We start from the raw sequence: 16,208 nt of genomic DNA on the forward strand, positions 1-16,208 counted from the left end.
TTTTTGTATTTTTAGTAGAGACGGGGTTTCACTATGTTGGCCAGGCTGACTTCAAACTCCTGACCTCGTAATCCGCCCGCTTCGGCCTCCCAAAGTGCTGGGATTACAGGTGTGAGCCACCGCGCCCGGCCAGAAACCTTTCTGCCTCTAGTTTCTTAGTACTCCTGTAATCTTGTCCAGGCAGTGACTCAACAAAGCTCACCCAGGAAGGTCTGGGAGATGTACTCGGACACCTGGTTCCCGGAGCGGCTGGTTTCGGACAGGTGGGTCAACTCCCGATTCAGGATCCGCTTGAACTGGGGTGGAGGGAAGGTGAAGACAGTGACCATGGGGCACCGTGGGCCAAGGCAGGTGGGCTCAGCCATCTGCCCCTGCTCACCTTGTTGGAAGCCATCTCCCCCACCGAGTGCCGGGTCTGCAGAGTCTCCAGCTGATCCAAGCACCAGTCCAGCTCGTCTAGCGTCTCCAATGCCAGCTTCTGCCCCGTGTCCTCTGGGAGCCGAGGCAGTCAGGGGCCTGCCCCACCCCCGCTCGGGGGCCCCACGCCCCTCACGCCTTCGTCTCTGCATCTGGACCCTGAAACTGGGGCCCCCCAGGACCCCTGGACTCAAGTTCCAGATCTGTCCCCTAAGTGACTATGTGACCGTGTGACCATGAGCAGGTCTGTGGGCCTCAGCCTCCCCATGTGTAATATGGTTGTGGTGGGGTCCATCCCCGAGGGTGTTATTGTCTGATTTTTGCGGGGACGGGGCCACAATTAGCCCCAGTCCAAGGGCTCATGGACTGGAGAGGTCACTATGGAAAGGAAACTCCCAGCTGTCCTCAGCGGGGGAGGGAAGGAACAGGTGTATTACCTGCAGGCGGAGGGGGCTGATGGCTGGATGAAAGGTTTCCGACGGGTCCCGGCCTGCGGTACAGCAGCCTCAGGCGTGGCTGCCCCGCCCATCTCGCCCCGCCCCCAAATCTTCCAGGTCCCGCCCCTTCCACCCACCTGGAGGCGCCAGAGCCCCAGCCTCAATTTGAAGCCCGCTTTCTGCCAGGCCCCGCCTCTGCCATCTTCCGGTCCCGCCCCACCCCGCCCACCTTGTCTCTGCCGGCTCCGCCCCGCCCCGCCCACCTTGTCTCTGCCGGCTCCGCCCCGCCCCGCCCACCTTGTCTCTGCCGGCTCCGCCCCCGCCCCGCCCCGCCCTCTACCTACTTGGCTGCTCCTTGGCATTGCTGGTGGGCAAGGACAGCCACGTTGCTCCGAACCGTCCGCAGACTGGCCAGGACCTGTTGGGAGGCGGTGGTAGGCGTTGGGAAGAAGAGGTCGGATCCGGAGAGGGTCAGGGCAGGAAGGGGAGAGGATACCCACCTGGGCAAAGGGCGTCACAATCATGTCTTCTCCATGTCTGCGAGGAGACGGGCCATCAGGAAGAGATCTCTCCCATCTTCCAGCTCTTACCCACACACACCACGCCCTCAGCTGAAGAGGCCCTGCTCTCAGGACTTCTCCAGGCGCCTTCTTAGTCCTTGGGCTCCCCTGTGACTCTCCCTGAGACCCACCAAAGCCCCTCCAACCATTCACTCACTTTATTGGCATCTTATAAATGAGGAAACTGAGTCCCAGTGGCAAGTAGGTATTTCCCTTTTCATTATGTCCACTAGGAAGCTCAAATCAAAGTATTTCTTCATTTGCTGCTAATTGGCCTTAATGTGTTTTTTGAGGCAGTCTGGCTCTGTCGCCCAGGCTGGAGTGCAGTGGTGTGATCTCCGGTCACTGCAACCTCCGCCTCCTGGATTCAAGCGATTCTCATGCCTCAGCCTCCTGTGTAGCTGGGAGGTGTGTGCCACCACGCCTGGCTAATTTTTTTTTTTTTTTTTTGAGACAGAGTTTCACTCTTGTTACCCAGGCTGGAGTGCAATGGCACGATCTCGGCTCACCGCAACCTCCGCCTCCCGGGTTCAGGCAATTCTCCTGCCTCAGCCTCCTGAGTAGCGGGGATTACAGGCATGCGCCACCATGCCCAGCTAATGTTTTGTATTTTTAGTAGAGACGGGGTTTCACCATGTTGACCAGGATGGTCTCGATCTCTTGACCTCGTGATCCACCCGCCTCGGCCTCCCAAAGTTAATTTTTGTATTTTTTAGTAGAGATGGGGCTTCACCATGTTGGCCAGGCTGGCCAAACTCCTGACCTCAAGTGGCCCGCCCACCTCAGCCTCCCAAAGTGCTGGGATTACAGGCTTGAGTGACTGTGTCCGGACCACCTTAATGTTTTTGGATTACCACCCCCACCGCAGCAAAAGGCCACATTCTCCACACATTTGATTGAATAAATGAGCTGCCTGGCAAACTCCTACTTAAACTTCAAAACCCTCCTTAAATGGCTACTTGAAGGAGCTCGCTGAATAGAGGAACAAAGGAAGGAGGGAGGGTAGAGGAGGTGTCATCCCACCAACCCCAGGCTCACAGGTCGCTGGCCACAGAGGAGTTCCGCGACATGGCCTTGGGTGAGAGATCATAGTCGCTATCTGAGCGGTACAGGAAGGACTCGCGCCTCTGGCTGTGGTGGACAGGAGCCTGCATGACCCGGCCCAGGCCAGGGCTGGACTGAGGGTCCAGGGCGCTCCTCCCACTCGACAGCCCATTTTCCAGGTCAAAGCTGAAAGGAGAGAAGGCATGGTCAGAGACCAGGGTCATGACAACGGGGTGCTGGGTGGCGGCCTGCCCCTGGCCTGGTGAGTCTTCCCCTGGGGCTGCTTGGCAGTGAGGCCGGTGTGGTTTCCAGCCTGTTCACCCGCCCCCAGCCTCACCGTCAGGAACCCTGCACTCACACTTTGGTCTTCAAGTCTACACTGGACTCTGGGACCTGAGTTCCAGATCTTCCTCAAAGTGGCTGTGTGGCTCTGGACAGGTATTGCCCTTCTCTGGACCTCAACCACTCTGTTTCTTTTATATATTTTCTCTCTCTCTCTCTCTCTCTCTCTCTCTCTCTCTCTCTCTCTCTCAGTTGCTTGCCCCCCCTTTCCTTTTTTTTTTTTTTTTCTTTTGACAGGTTCCCACTCTGTCACCCAGGCTGCAGTGCAGTGGTGTGATCCTAGCTCACTGCAGCCTCGACCTCCTAAACTCAAGCCATCCTCCACTCTCAGCCTCCTGAGTAGCTGATACTACAGGTGCACGCCTTGGCTAATTTTTTAATTTTTTCTGTAGAGACCGAGTCTCACTATTTTGCTCAGGTTGGTCTTGAACTCCTGGCCTCAAGCAATTCTCCCACCTCAGCTTCCCAAAGTGTCGGGATTACAGGCGTGAGCCACTACACCTGGCCTCCCCTGTTTTTTTCTTCCCCGCTTCTTCTTCTTTTCTTATTTATTTATTTTTTGAGATGGAGTCTCTCTCTGTTGCCTGCGCTGGAGTGCAGTGGCGGTGCGATCTCGGCTCACTGCAACCTCCGCCTCCCCGGTTCAAGCAATTCTCCTGCCTCAGCCTCCCGAGTAGCTGGGATTACAGGTGCGCGCCACCACGCCCAGCTAATTTGTGTTTTTTTTAGTAGAGACAGGGGTCTCACCACGTTGGCCAGGCTGCTCATGAACTCCTGACCTCGTATTCCACCCTCCTCGGCCTCCCAAAGTGCTGGGATTACAGGCGTGAGCCACCGCGCCCGGCCTCCCCTGTTTCTAATATGTGCATGATGTAGCCCATCCCTGAGAGCTCTTCAAGGAGGTTACAACATCCGAAGACTGCCGCTGGATGCCCATATTGCAGAGACCAACTGAGATCTGGCTCCTATGGTAGACACGTGGACTGGAAACAGTTTCCTGGGCTCTACTACCTGGAGGAGACCGGGGTCCTGCCTAGCTCCGGCGCGCGTTTTACAGTCTAGAGAGACCCCACTCCCAGCCAACTTGACCACACCCTTGGCCACCTGCCACGCCCCCAGAGCTCCAGGCTCCACCCTCAGCCCATAAGGCTCCGCCCCATGGCCATCGACCACGCCCCCAGCTCGCAGGGTCCTGTCCTCGGCTCCCCGACTCCTCGACTTCATCTTCAGCCCCAACGTTCCGCCTGTTCTCTTCCACCTCCAGGCCTTTGCACAGGCCGTGCCCTCTGCCCGGAGCACCCTCCTCCTTCTCCACACCACCTGTCCGGTTCTACCCTCAAACCCTGCCCTTCCCTCTGGCCACACCCTCTGGCCCCTCCTCTTTGGGCTGAGGGGTCAGAAAAAAGGCTTAGGGCAAGGACTGGGGCACAAGAGGGCAAGATGGTGACCTGGGGGTGGAGTTTTCAAGAAGAGCGGGCGGAAGCGGCACCGACAGGAAGACACCGGGGACGGCCCGAGGCTCTGAGCTCCCGGCCGAGGACCAGTGTCCAGCTGGTCCGGGCCATGAACTTTGGGTCAAAGGTCACCCTATCCCAGTCTACGGGCGGGGTCGGCACCCCCGCGTAGGCTCAGATCTGGGTAGAGGTAGGGGATTCGGCAGCATTCGGTCCGGCTTAGTCAAGTAGGACCGGGTCCGAGTTGGATCTGATCTCATTGAGTTGGACTTGGTCCAGAAGAGTCGCTGAAGAGTTCGGGTGGATTCGGTTATGTCCGACTAAGCTCGGGAGAGTTCGGATAAGTTCGAGTTTGTTCGTCTAAGTCCGGTTAAACTCGGTCTACTTCGAACAAGTCCGGGTGACGCTCGGGCCGAGCGGGGTATATAGGTTACGTACGGCTACACTGGGGTTACTTCGGGTATCTCCGACTGGGACCGGCCGCGCTCGGCATGTTCCGTCAGGCTCCAGCGGATTTGGCGGCACCGGGAAAAGCCCCGGGCCAGCCGAGGGGCGGGGCTTCTTAACCCTTCCCTGCCCAGTCTGGGGCGCGCCGTGGGCGCAGTGGCGCTACTGGAGACGCTCTTAGGGGCGTACTGGAAGCGGCGCTACCCTAAATCTGCCCCTCGAGGGGAATGCGGGTGGAGAGACATGCGGGTGGCGACCCTCAACTCCTCTCTCGCCTCTCCCTCAAGGGTTCCAGGAAAGCGCGCCTACAGACAAATAGGGAAACTGAGGCCAGGAGCGGCCACAAGGTGTGCAAATCCGGATCCCGGGCGCGGAGGGTTAAGGGCTGGGTCCGGTTTTTCTTGGGGCGGGGGAGGCTGTTTTTCTTTCTGCTCTAAACTTAGCCAAGAGCGGCGGGGTCAGGCTGTGGTTCCATGACGCGGGCGGCGCGGGGGTAGGGCGCCCCGGCTGTGGGAACGGCGCCGCTGCCTTTTGGCCAGGCGGGTAAACTGAGGCAGGGAGGTCGGACTTGGATTCGTTCGAGTCCGGCCTGCGCAGGGCCTGCCCTTGTTCATCCTCACTTCTGGGCACCCGCGATGCGCCCTCGTCGCCCCCGCACTCTCTCCAGCGCCTTCAGAAGGGACCGAGCTTCGCTGGTGTTTGATGCCCCACGTTGCTCTCGGAACCCCCACTCCCCTACTCCCCGGCTGAAATGGAATCACCAGGAACCACGATCACGTCGTCTCCTTCCAACCCCAGCTGTAACCTTACAAGGGGACCTCCCCTCTCAGCCAGACTGCGTGGCAAAGTGGGTGCCAATTCGGCGCGGACCGAGCGCAGGGTGCCAGCCACAGTCGGCGCCCACAAGCCCCACTCCGAACCCCAGCCTCGCCGGCACCCCGCCCCACGAGTTAACAGCCGTTTCTGGAGAGGCAGGGATTCGAACCCAGAGGGATGGACCGGGTGCTTCGAGGATGCAGCGCAAGCAGCTGCGGGGAGCGGGCGCGCGCTCAGCCTGGGGCTCCCGAACACCCTGCCTCGAAAACCCCATCAATTCAGGTCTTCCTCTGTGGACACCCAGGGTTCCTTGTGAGGTCCCCAGGACATCTCTTTGCTGGCACGGGGACGGGATGGTGGCGGGAGGGAACGCCAAGGGGAGGGGTGCCCCTTCCCCCTCCTCCCACTGCCTGGACGCACAGCCTGCCTGCCCCAGGCCAGCGAGGGTCAGGAGGAGACGTGAGCCTCAGCCCGTCCCACTCTGGGCCGCACAGCTGGAAGCGGACAGACGGCTGGTCCCCTGGGCCTGTGTTCAGGCGGCGGGTGGAGACAGACAGAGACAGAGAGAGACAGAGTCGCCAACTGCAAGACAGGAGTAGGATAGGGGGAGAAGGATACAGAGAAAGCGAGGGAGACGCAGAGCGTCCATGCCCTGACCCCGGCCCCGGCCTCAGCTGTCCCTGCCCTTGTCCCTGTCCCTGCCCTTCCCACCTCCGCACCGGGCGTCCCGGTGACCCTGCCAGGCCCTCTGTCCCGCCTCACCACAGCGGATGGGCCACCGTGAAGCGCCGCTGCAGGCGGATGCTCTGATTCACCAAAAGCTTCCTGAAGAGCCCCGGGGAACCGCGCGGGGAGCCCCGAGGGGAGCCGGGCCCGGGGGCCGGGGCAGGCGCGGGGGGGCCCTGCATCGCCAAGACCGCGTGGAGGCTGGAGGGAGAGCCGGCTGCGTGGGACCTTTTCTGGACAGCTGCAGGGGCGGAGCCCAGCGGGGAGGGGGCAAAGGGCGCATCGGCCCCGCCTCGCGCTGCGACGGCTCCATGACGACCCTCGGGACAAACAGGGAAACTGAGGCATGGAGTCAAACGCAACTCTCTGCTCCTTTTTTTTTTTTTTTGAGAAAGGATTTCACTGTGTTGCCCAGGCTGGAGTGCGGTGGCACAATCCTAGCTCGTTGCAACCTCAGCCTCCTGGGCTCAAGGGATCCTCCTACCACGGCCTCCCGAGTAGCTGGGATGCACGCTCCCACACCCAGGCTAATGTATTTTCTGGAGAGAAGGGGTTTCCTTATGTTGCCCAGGCTCGTCTCGAACTCCTGGACTCAAGTGATCCTCCTGCCTCAGCCTCCGAAAGTGCTGGGATTACAGGTGTGGGCCTGTATCTGGCCCAACTACACCACTTTAGGAGGCTGCCCCTAAGATCCCAGAGCCTGGGTCTTTCTCAGCCATCCTCTGAACACCCGTGGTTAGTGAAGCTTGCTGGGCCGATAACTGCTAAAAGGTATAAAATGAGGGAGTCAGAAAGGAAGGTGTCGAGAGAAACAGCTGTCCTGCCTTCCATTATGAGGGTGTCATCGAGACATACAGCTTGCCAATGTCTGATCTCACCCAATGTTTCCAATCTTCCTCTACCCATTTTTCAGATGGAGAAACTGAGGCCCAGTGCCACCAAACAGCCCACCAGAAACTATAAACCCTTAATCTTTGCCAAGTGGGGAAACTGAGGCTTCCATGGAAGCGGGCACAGGCATGGGTCTTTGCTGCAGGGCAGTGAGACTCAAACTCAGGTTCCCCTCTCCCGGCACCCCACCACGCGAGTCCCCACGTGACCCCGCACCTGCTCTGACATTCCCCAGGCCCTGTCTCTGGATGTCTTCGCCTCTCCTGCTGTCTCATCCTGGACAAACATCCGCACACCACCTCCGCCAAGCCTTCCGTCCTGCGAAGCCTCAGCCGCCCACCCCTGCCCTCGGAGGGACCTCACTGTCCCAAGATTGCGGCAGCAGGGGGAGGGAGGCTCTTGTGTCTGGGAAGATTCCAAGAGTCTGTACCAGGTGCTCTACCCTTGGAATGTTGGGATCGGGCTGGCCTTGTTCCAGTCTGCAGAAAAGGAAACCAAGGCTTAGCATGTGTCACACATGGAGGAAGGACCCAGAAACATCCCTGTCACAGGCAGAGGCCCGGGGGACCTCCCAGCAGCTGAGGCCTCACCATGCCCCTTGCTGTGGAATAACCTCTGTCTCTCATCCTAGGCCTTGCCTGAGCTGCCTCAGTCTTGGTGTCCCCACACACGGTACCCATGTTTCTGGCAGTCCTGGAGAAGCCCCATTGATCAGGGCTTCCATAGGAGATCCTGAGGCAACCCTGCTAAGGCCAGATACATGAGATTCTCCCCATTGTACAGATGAGAAAACAGAGGCTCTGAGGAGGGGTCACACAGCCCAGAAAGACAGAGAGCCTCAGGTATCCGGCCAGGAAGCCCCCCTAACACCCTGCAGCTTTGCAACCAGACACCTGGTGGGAACCAGACCTCTCTGTCCCCAAGACAAAAATACCATCTGTGGCTGCTGGGGCAGACCTAATTATAGCCATCCCTAGGGGACAGAGGCTACTAGGATTGGCCTAGTGGGGACACTGGAGCCAAGTTCTGAGCAGTCTTGACACCACCTCCCCGCCACCGTGAGAGAGGTGACAATGATTGCATGTCCCCAAGGAGAAACTGAGGCACAGAGTGATTCTACCCCTGCCCCAAAGTCACAGACATAAAATAAGAGGCTTTTGATTTGCAGTAGCTTTGAAGCTCTCTTGAAAAAAAAAAAAAATAGGAGGCTAAGACTCATGACATAAACAGAGTGCTTCAAAAACACGCGGCACTCAGCCAACAGCTGTGAAGGTGAAAGTCATTGGATTTTCAGAGGAAACCTATCAAGTGTGGATAACTATTCCCATTTCAAGGATGGGGCTACTGAGGCACAGAGAGGCACAGTCATTTGCCCAGGGACACACAGCCATAAGGTGCAAGATTGGGGTCATTGGAATCCAGGCAGACAGCGTTCTTCCCGGCCTGGGTCCTCCCCCACTGAATGGTTAACTCACTTCATCCCCTCTGAAGTTCCAGGGGGAACACTCACGTTAATATTTTATCAATAGTTTTACTATTAATGTTTCACTCATAGCTTTAACTTATTTCTAACAGGAAGGTGTTAATTAATATCTGTTGGGATGGAGAAGCTTGGCCCCTACTTGATCCTGGGAGGGCCTCCAAGCCCCACTGGGAACGGGACAAAGCTGAAAGAGGCTTGGAGAGAAACACCCCACCCCCACCCCATCCCTGCATTACTGCATGGCCGGGAGAGCTGCCCAGTAGTCTCAGGTGCCTTTATTTTTTATTTATTTATTTATTTATTTTTTGAGACGGAGTTTCGCTCTTGTTACCCAGGCTGGAGTGCAATGGCGCGATCTCGGCTCACCGCAACCTCCGCCTCCTGGGTTCAGGCAATTCTCCTGCCTCAGCCTCCTGAGTAGCTGGGATTACAGGCACACGCCACCATGCCCAGCTAATTTTTTGTATTTTTAGTAGAGACGGGGTTTCACCATGTTGACCAGGATGGTCTCGATCTCTTGACCTCGTGATCCACCCGCCTCGGCCTCCCACAGTGCTGGGATTACAGGCTTGAGCCACCGCGCCTGGCCTCTATTTTTGTTTTTAATTGTAGTTTATTGTATATATATATTTTGAGATGGAGTTTCACTCCTGTTGCCCAGGCTGAAGGGCAATGGCGCAATCTTGGCTCACTATAACCTCTGCCTCCCAGGTTCAAGCGATTCTCCTGCCTCAGCCTCCCAACTAACTGGGATTACAGGGACATGCCACCACGCCCGACTAATTTTTTTTGTAGTTAGTAGAGAGTGGGGGTTCACCATGCTGGTCTGGCTGGTCTTAAACTTCTGACTTCAGGTGATCCACCTGCCTCTGCCTCCCAAATTGCTGGGATTACAGGCGTGAGCCACAGTGTCAGGCCTTAATTTTTTTGAGACACAATTTCACTCTGCCACCCAGGCTGGAGTGCAATGTCGCGATCTTGGCTCACTGCAACCTCTGCTTCCCAGGTTCAAGCAGTTTTCCTGCTCCTGCCTCAACCTCCCAAATAGCTGGGACTATAGGTGCGTGACACCACGCATGGCTAATTTTTGTGTTTTCAGTAGAGATGGGGTTTCACCATGTTGGCCAGGCTGGTCTCGAACTCCTGACCTCCCAACTTTGGGAGGCTGAGGCAGGTGGATCACGAGGTCAGGAATTTGAGATCAGTCTGGCCAACATGATGAAACCCCATCTTTACTAAAAATACAAAAATTAGCTTGGTGGGAGGCACACGCCTGTAGTCCCAGCTACTCAGGAGGCTGAGGCAGGAGAATTGCTTGAACCCAAGAGCGGGAGGTTGCAGTAAGCCAAGATCATGCCACTGCACTCCAGCCTGGGCGACAGAGTGACACTCTGTCTTAAAAAAAAAAAAAATGTGGCCGGGCGTGGTGGCTCACACCTGTAATCCAAGCACTTTGGAGGCCAAGGCGGGCGGATCACCTGAGGTTGGGAGTTCAAGATCAGCCTGACCAACATGGTGAAACCCCGTCTTTAAAAGGAAAAAAAAAAGAAAAAAGAAAAAAAGGTGTGAGCCAAAGGTGCCTTTTGCATGTCCCTTCTCTGGGCAGACACTTTTCTCTACCACCACCAGGTGGCCCCAGAGAGATTTTTTTTTTTTTAACTGGATGTTTTTTGCCCATTTTATAGATGAGTAAACTAAGACGTGGAGAGGGAGGGGTCAACCAGAATGAGGAGGGTGGGGCCCGAGTCACATGCATAGATGCTCACATAGGTCAAATCACACACTCCTTTGCTCCAGCCCCTCCCATAGCCCCCCATTGCCCTCAGATCTGAATTCACACCTCCCTAGAGGCCTCATGTGGCCCATCCCTGCCTCACTTCTCTTGGCTTCCTCTGTTCCAGCCTCTCCCCACTCCTTGCTGTTCCCCGAATCAGCCAGACTTATTCCCACCCCATGGCCCTTGTCTGAATGCCTGTCCCCTGCTACTACGTCTTTTGGGTTACAGTCAGAGAGTCACCTCCTCCAAGAGGCCCTCCCTGACTAGCCAGGTAAATGCCTCAGAGAACCCTCCAGTCATGGGTACGACTTCACATTTATTGTCATGATTATTTGCCTGTGAGTCCCTCAAGAACAAGGCCAGATCTGCCTCGTTCCCTGCTGTTCCCTCAGTACTTGCACTTAGTGGTGGCTCATCCCTGTAATCCCAGCACTCTGGGAGGCCAAGGTGTGTGAATCCCTTGAGGTCAAGAGTTTGAGACCAGCCTGGGCAACATAGCGAAACCCCGTCTCTACTAAAAATACAAATATTAGCCAGGTGTGGTGGTCACCTGTAATCCCAGCTACTGGGGAGACTGAGGCAGGAGAATCGCTTGAACCTGGGAGGTGGAGGTTGCAGTGAACTGAGATTATGCCACTGCACCCCAGCCCAGAGTGAGAGACTCCGTCTAAAAAGAATAATAAATAAATAAGTGCTTGTAGCACAAACAGAGAGCCTCTCCTCCCATCCTCCAGCCACACTGATCTGTTTTCAGCTCCTCACATGCCTGATCCTCTTGAGTCTGAGGCTTTGCACATTCTGTTCCTTCTACTTAGAATACCCTTCCCTTTACTCACCCTAGCTGACCTCTTTCCTTCTGCAGGCTAAGCTTAGATGTCACTTCTTTCAAGCAGTCCTCCCTGAATCCCACCCCGCTGCTGGGTCAGGAGTCTCCTCTGGATTTGTTCCCTGATCTTTCCCCATCACCATGTGCCTTCTCCACCTGGGATGAGTCTGTCTCCACCATCAGCCTGGGGGACACAGCTTCTTGGTCCATGGTTGTGTTCCCAACACAGGGCCTGCCACCCAGTAGGTGTTTAAATGCCTTCTCAACAAAATGCTAGCACGGTTGCTCACGCCTGTAATTCCAGCACTCTGGGAGGCTGAGGCAGGTGGATCACCTGAGGTCAGGAGTTCAAGTCCAGCCTGGCCAACATGATGAAACCCCCATCTACTACACATACACAAAAATAGCCAGGCATGGGTCACACGCCTGTAATCCCAGCTACTTGGGAGACTTAGGCAGGAGGATCACTTGAACCCAGGAGACAGAGGGTGCAGTGAGCTGAGATCATGCCATTGCACTCCAGCCTGGGCAACAGAGTGAAACTTCATCTCAAAAAAGAAAAATGCTTGGACTCTCCCAGACCCCTGTGATCCATCTAGGGCTGTGGAGAAACACAGCTCCAACAGTTTTTAGGGCTGGGAAAAGAGCCTCAAGCTGGGGACCCTGTGTGTACCAGGCTCTGGCACACAATGTTCATCTCACTGATGAAGACGCTGAGGCTCTGGGAGGCACCACCGCTTGCTCAATAGCACCCAGCAGGTTGGCTTTGGGGCCTGGCCTTGAGCTCAATTTCCCCGGTCTTCCCCTCCCCACCCCGTGAACCCCTCCCTCCCACATCAGCGTGAACAAGCAAAGTGGGCCACTGCATACACATCCACATATGTGTGACTGCAGTGCATATGAGGTACAGCACAACAGGTGTGTGCACACACACCCGTGCAGAGGGACACCCAATCCACCGCTCCTGCCTCCCAGAGCCAAGCGGGGGCTTCCCCTAGACAAGCTCACACCAAGGCTCTGCTTGTTCTTTCTTGAAAATGGAAAGTTATGAGTCACCAGCAGGGAGAGGGCAGGCGGGGCTAGAAGGCAGGGAGGGGGAAGGAGCTCCTGGGTCACCTGAGAACAGCCCCAACCCCTCCGGACTGCACCAGATGCCTCCCAGGCTGCTGGAGGGCCAGGCTGGGGGTGAGAGACCAGGCTTGCTGACAGAGTCAGAAGCCAGTAGCCCCTGGGTGGGGGGGGAGGGGGGGTCCGTGCACTAGGACGCGATAAAGCCAAGCTCCAGAGCAGGGAAGCAACTCATCCGAGGACACCCTGGACTGGACTGAAACCTGGGCCGCTGGTCCCACTGACTTAGCTCCCCTCCAACCTAAGGAGGACTTGGAATTCCTGGACCCTCCTCCCTGGCCCTGGAGCCTCCACCTGGTAGCTGGAGACACTTAGGTCGTGTCTGGTAGAAGGCCCCTCTGGCCCCATCCCCCAGCCACATGGAAGGAGCTTAACTTCCTTATGTGACTCGGCACAATGCCCCCGACTGAAGGAACTCCAGCCCCTTCCGCCTAGCAACCACCTAACCAATCATCACCCGCCACCCCTGCTCTCCCACCGCCCCAGGCCCTCTGCCCCTATAAAACCGACCGAACAAGGAAAGCACGCGCGATTCATCCCCGTCCGTCTGAGTCGCCCGGAGATCCCAATAAAGTCGGTACCGGCCACCACGCGTCCTGCCTCGTGTCTACTGGGTGCCTGCCTCCGTGGGTTGGGGTCCCACAACCAGGGGTCGCACAGGTCGGGCCTCCTGGGAATTCTACTTTATGAGTCTCTTCTGTCTCTGTTTGAACCCCACCCCACTCAGCTTACACGAAACAGAAGGAACAGCCCCTCCTTACTTAAGTGAAAGAAACCTCCTGTCCACAAGCTTCCCAAGGGACTTCCCTTCCTCCCACAGGGGAGCAGGGTGGAATGAGGGAGTGGAGGTGGGGGAGGGAGCAAGAGGAGGCTTCTCCCCCCAACACTGGTGGCAGCCTGCCCTGGCCTTTTTATATCTATAATATATTAAATAGGCTGGGTGCAGTGGCTTACACATGTAATCCTAGTACTTTGGGACTAAGGCAGGAGGATCGTTTGAGGCCAAGAGTTCAAGACCAGCCTGGGCAACATGGTGAAACCCCACCTCTAGCAAAAACACAAAAATTAGCTGGGGGTGGTGACATGCCCCTGTAGTCCCAGCTACTCAAGAGACTGAGGTGGGAGGATGGCTTGAGCCCGGGAGGCAGAGATTGCAGTGAGCAGTGATCAAGACAGTGCACTTCTACCTGGGTGACAAAGTGAGAGTCTGTCTCAAAAATAAAAACGTGTGTGTGTGTGTGTGTGTGTGTGTGTGTGTGTATTTATATCCAAGCACCCCAGGGTTACCTCAGGTGTTTGAGGTGGTCGCAAACCTCCCCCACAGCCCTGCGGACATTCCTCGGTTCAGAAAACCTTCGGACCCCCAGCTGTGTTAGCGCAGGGGCAGTTACACTCAGCCACACACCTACAGGCACCACAAGGGGAGACACACCGGTACACCCACAACTGCCTGGGGACACATGGACTCATACCCAAGCATGAACGCAGACCCACAAGCCGTGATGACACCAGCACCCTCAGCTCCACCCCGACGTAGAAATAGCTTTTTCCTTCCAAGCGCCAGCCTCAGCCAAGCAGCAGAGACCCTCCCCCACTCCCGCCAGGCCCCGCGCGCCCCTCCCCCGCGCTGCAGGAGGGCCCTGCCCCGGCCACCTACCGCCTGCAGGAGGAAATGGGCCAGGACAGCCGCGACTTCCTGAGCCCGGGCCGCGGGCTCAGGTCCTGCTCGCGGCAGCCCGCGGACTTCTCTGGGTCCGAATGGAAGCGCTGTTGGATGCGGATGGGGCGCCGGGGTTGCCGCCACAGGTGCTTCGGGGCCCTGGCCGTGCCTTGGCGGCCGCGAGGGCGACTCAACCTGCTGCACGCCTCTGCCCCTTCGCCGACCCCCAGGGTCTCCATGCGCCAGAGAAAGGGGTCTGGGATAGCCGGGAGCAGGAGTCGTCCCCTTGAGCGGGCGCCGAGGAGCGTCTGCGCCCGGGTCCGGCCCAGGGCCGGGAGTGCAGGCGACAGCGAGGAGCTGTCCGCGCTGGAGGTGCTGAAGCAGGGAAGGTGGAACCCGGGGCTCAAGGTGGGGCCGACACCGAGGAGCTGTCGATTCCCTGATGGTGCTGAAGGGCAGAACAGGGGAGAAGAACGTGGCGAGGGGTGTTGAAGCCAGGGGCTGGAGAGACGCCCGCCCAGCCCCGAGAACCGGCTGCCGTCCCCGCTAGCGCTGCATGGAAAAGAACCAAGACAAGGACTTGGAGTGGAGAAGACAGAAACTGTTCGCTGATTGCTTCTAAATGGAGGGCAGGGAGACAGGGTTTCAGGAGACCCCCGGGGCCGAGACCCTGCCCCTCCCTCCAGTGTTGAAAGAGAAAAAGGTAGATTTAGGAGCTCCGGGTGGGAGACAGCGACGAGCTGTCCGCGACTGGATGGTGCTGAAGGCAGGGGAGGGAGACGGGTTTGGGAGCACCCCCAGATCAGGGCATCATCTGCCCAGGAGGTGCTAAAACCTGAGCAGTGACGGGTCCTCAACCTTTCCCAGCAACAGTGGCAACAAGAAGTCTGGAAGCAGAATCAGGGCTCTGGTCTTCAGAGGTACGTACAGATAGCGGTCTTTCTGCCAAGCCCAGAAGGTAGGCTCTGCGGTTCAGCCCCAGAAGGGGTCTCTTTGGAGCCCTAAAACGCAACGCCCACCCATGCCAGGGAGGGAGCTGAGAAGGACAGGGAAATTGGCAAGGCTGTGACGGGGCCTCCCATGTCTGGGATGAGCACACAGAGGCTACCTCTGGCCGGAGCTCCAAACAGCCGCCAGTAGAGATGGGCAAAGAGGAGAAGTCAGGTCTCTCTAAGAAACAACCTAGTTCTGATTCTAAGACCCTCCCCACCCCAAAGCCACGGTGCAGCTGAGTTGGGGGAGGACTGGCAGAAAACCCACCTTTTGTGGAAGCTCAGGACAGGCAGGAGGAGTATCTCTGAGACTTGCGCTTTTAAAGCCACACCAACACTCAGACCCTCAGCGGAAATGGCAGGATCTCATTCGCCCTGAGAAAGTCCCAGGCCCCACCTCACAGCCACGATTCCTGCCATCAAACCCCAGGCCTGCCCCTCCCTGCCAGTTCTGGAAACTCAAGTCCCCACCCACCAGGCATCTTAGTCTCAGGGGTAATTTCCTGGGAAGTGGCAAGGAGGGGTGGAAACATTTTCCATCATGGTTAACTGAAGTAAGCGTGAACAGCGGCAGGGCTGGGCAGGTCAGCGTGGTGCAGAAAGAGGTGGGATTTTGTACTCCCAGGGTCACGACTTGGTGGAGGCCCCCTGGGCTGGGGCAGGGAGGCACTTGGGGCCATTAGGGTGCCACTTGCTGCAGCAGATTTGGGAAGAGCCCCGATCTTTTTGGATGTCTCAGAAACATTCAATAGCGTCTTTCTCATGGAGACAGACTCCCAGTGACCTTGGTGGAGGCCTCTGGGCTGGAGCAGGGAAGCATTTGGGGCCATTACGGTACCACTTGCTGCAGCAGATTTGGGAAGAGCCCCGATCCTTTTGGATGTCTCAGAAACATTCAACAAGGTATTTCCCATGGAGACTGCCTCCCAGTGACCCCAGCCATGTCACCAGGTTGGAGAAAAGGAAAATGTTTGAGCTGGGAAGTCAGGCAGACTGAATTCAAGCTCCACTACCGTCATGCCTTGCTGTGTGATGCATGACAAATGACTCCCTCTCTGTTCTATGCTTGGGTGGTTTGGTCCCTGTTCTCCACTCCCCCACCACCCCCAAGAACTGACTGTGGGAGACAACTTGGCCCAGTGGTGAGGAACATGGTCACTAGCTGGCTCTGTCACTTCCCCTCCCAAAGCTTTTTTTTTTTTTTTTTT

At 57.2% G+C, this 16,208-nt stretch overlaps 1 protein-coding gene across 2 annotated transcripts in view; it reads right to left on the reverse strand.

Moving 5' to 3' along the window:
* The window catches only part of PDE4C (phosphodiesterase 4C), a 25,887-nt gene extending 11,174 nt beyond the window's left edge, over positions 1–14,713 (reverse strand). The window contains exons 1-7 of one of the 2 annotated variants that reach the window (XM_037728778.1): positions 14,006–14,713; positions 2,453–2,644; positions 1,355–1,391; positions 1,199–1,272; positions 855–907; positions 380–492; positions 203–296 (exon numbers count right to left, since the gene is read on the reverse strand). In XM_037728778.1, the coding sequence (XP_037584706.1) occupies positions 203–296; positions 380–492; positions 855–907; positions 1,199–1,272; positions 1,355–1,391; positions 2,453–2,644; positions 14,006–14,247 (805 nt within the window). In that variant the 5' untranslated portion in view covers positions 14,248–14,713. Of the gene's footprint in view, positions 1–202; positions 297–379; positions 493–854; positions 908–1,198; positions 1,273–1,354; positions 1,392–2,452; positions 2,645–6,279; positions 6,480–14,005 lie in introns of those variants that run through there. The other variant, XM_017501286.2, reaches the window with a different exon arrangement.
* Between the last annotated feature and the right edge of the window lie 1,495 nt (positions 14,714–16,208).

This window comes from Cebus imitator, unplaced genomic scaffold (assembly GCF_001604975.1).
Source record: "Cebus imitator isolate Cc_AM_T3 unplaced genomic scaffold, Cebus_imitator-1.0 Scaffold280, whole genome shotgun sequence".
NCBI classification, from domain to species: Eukaryota; Metazoa; Chordata; class Mammalia; order Primates; family Cebidae; genus Cebus; species Cebus imitator.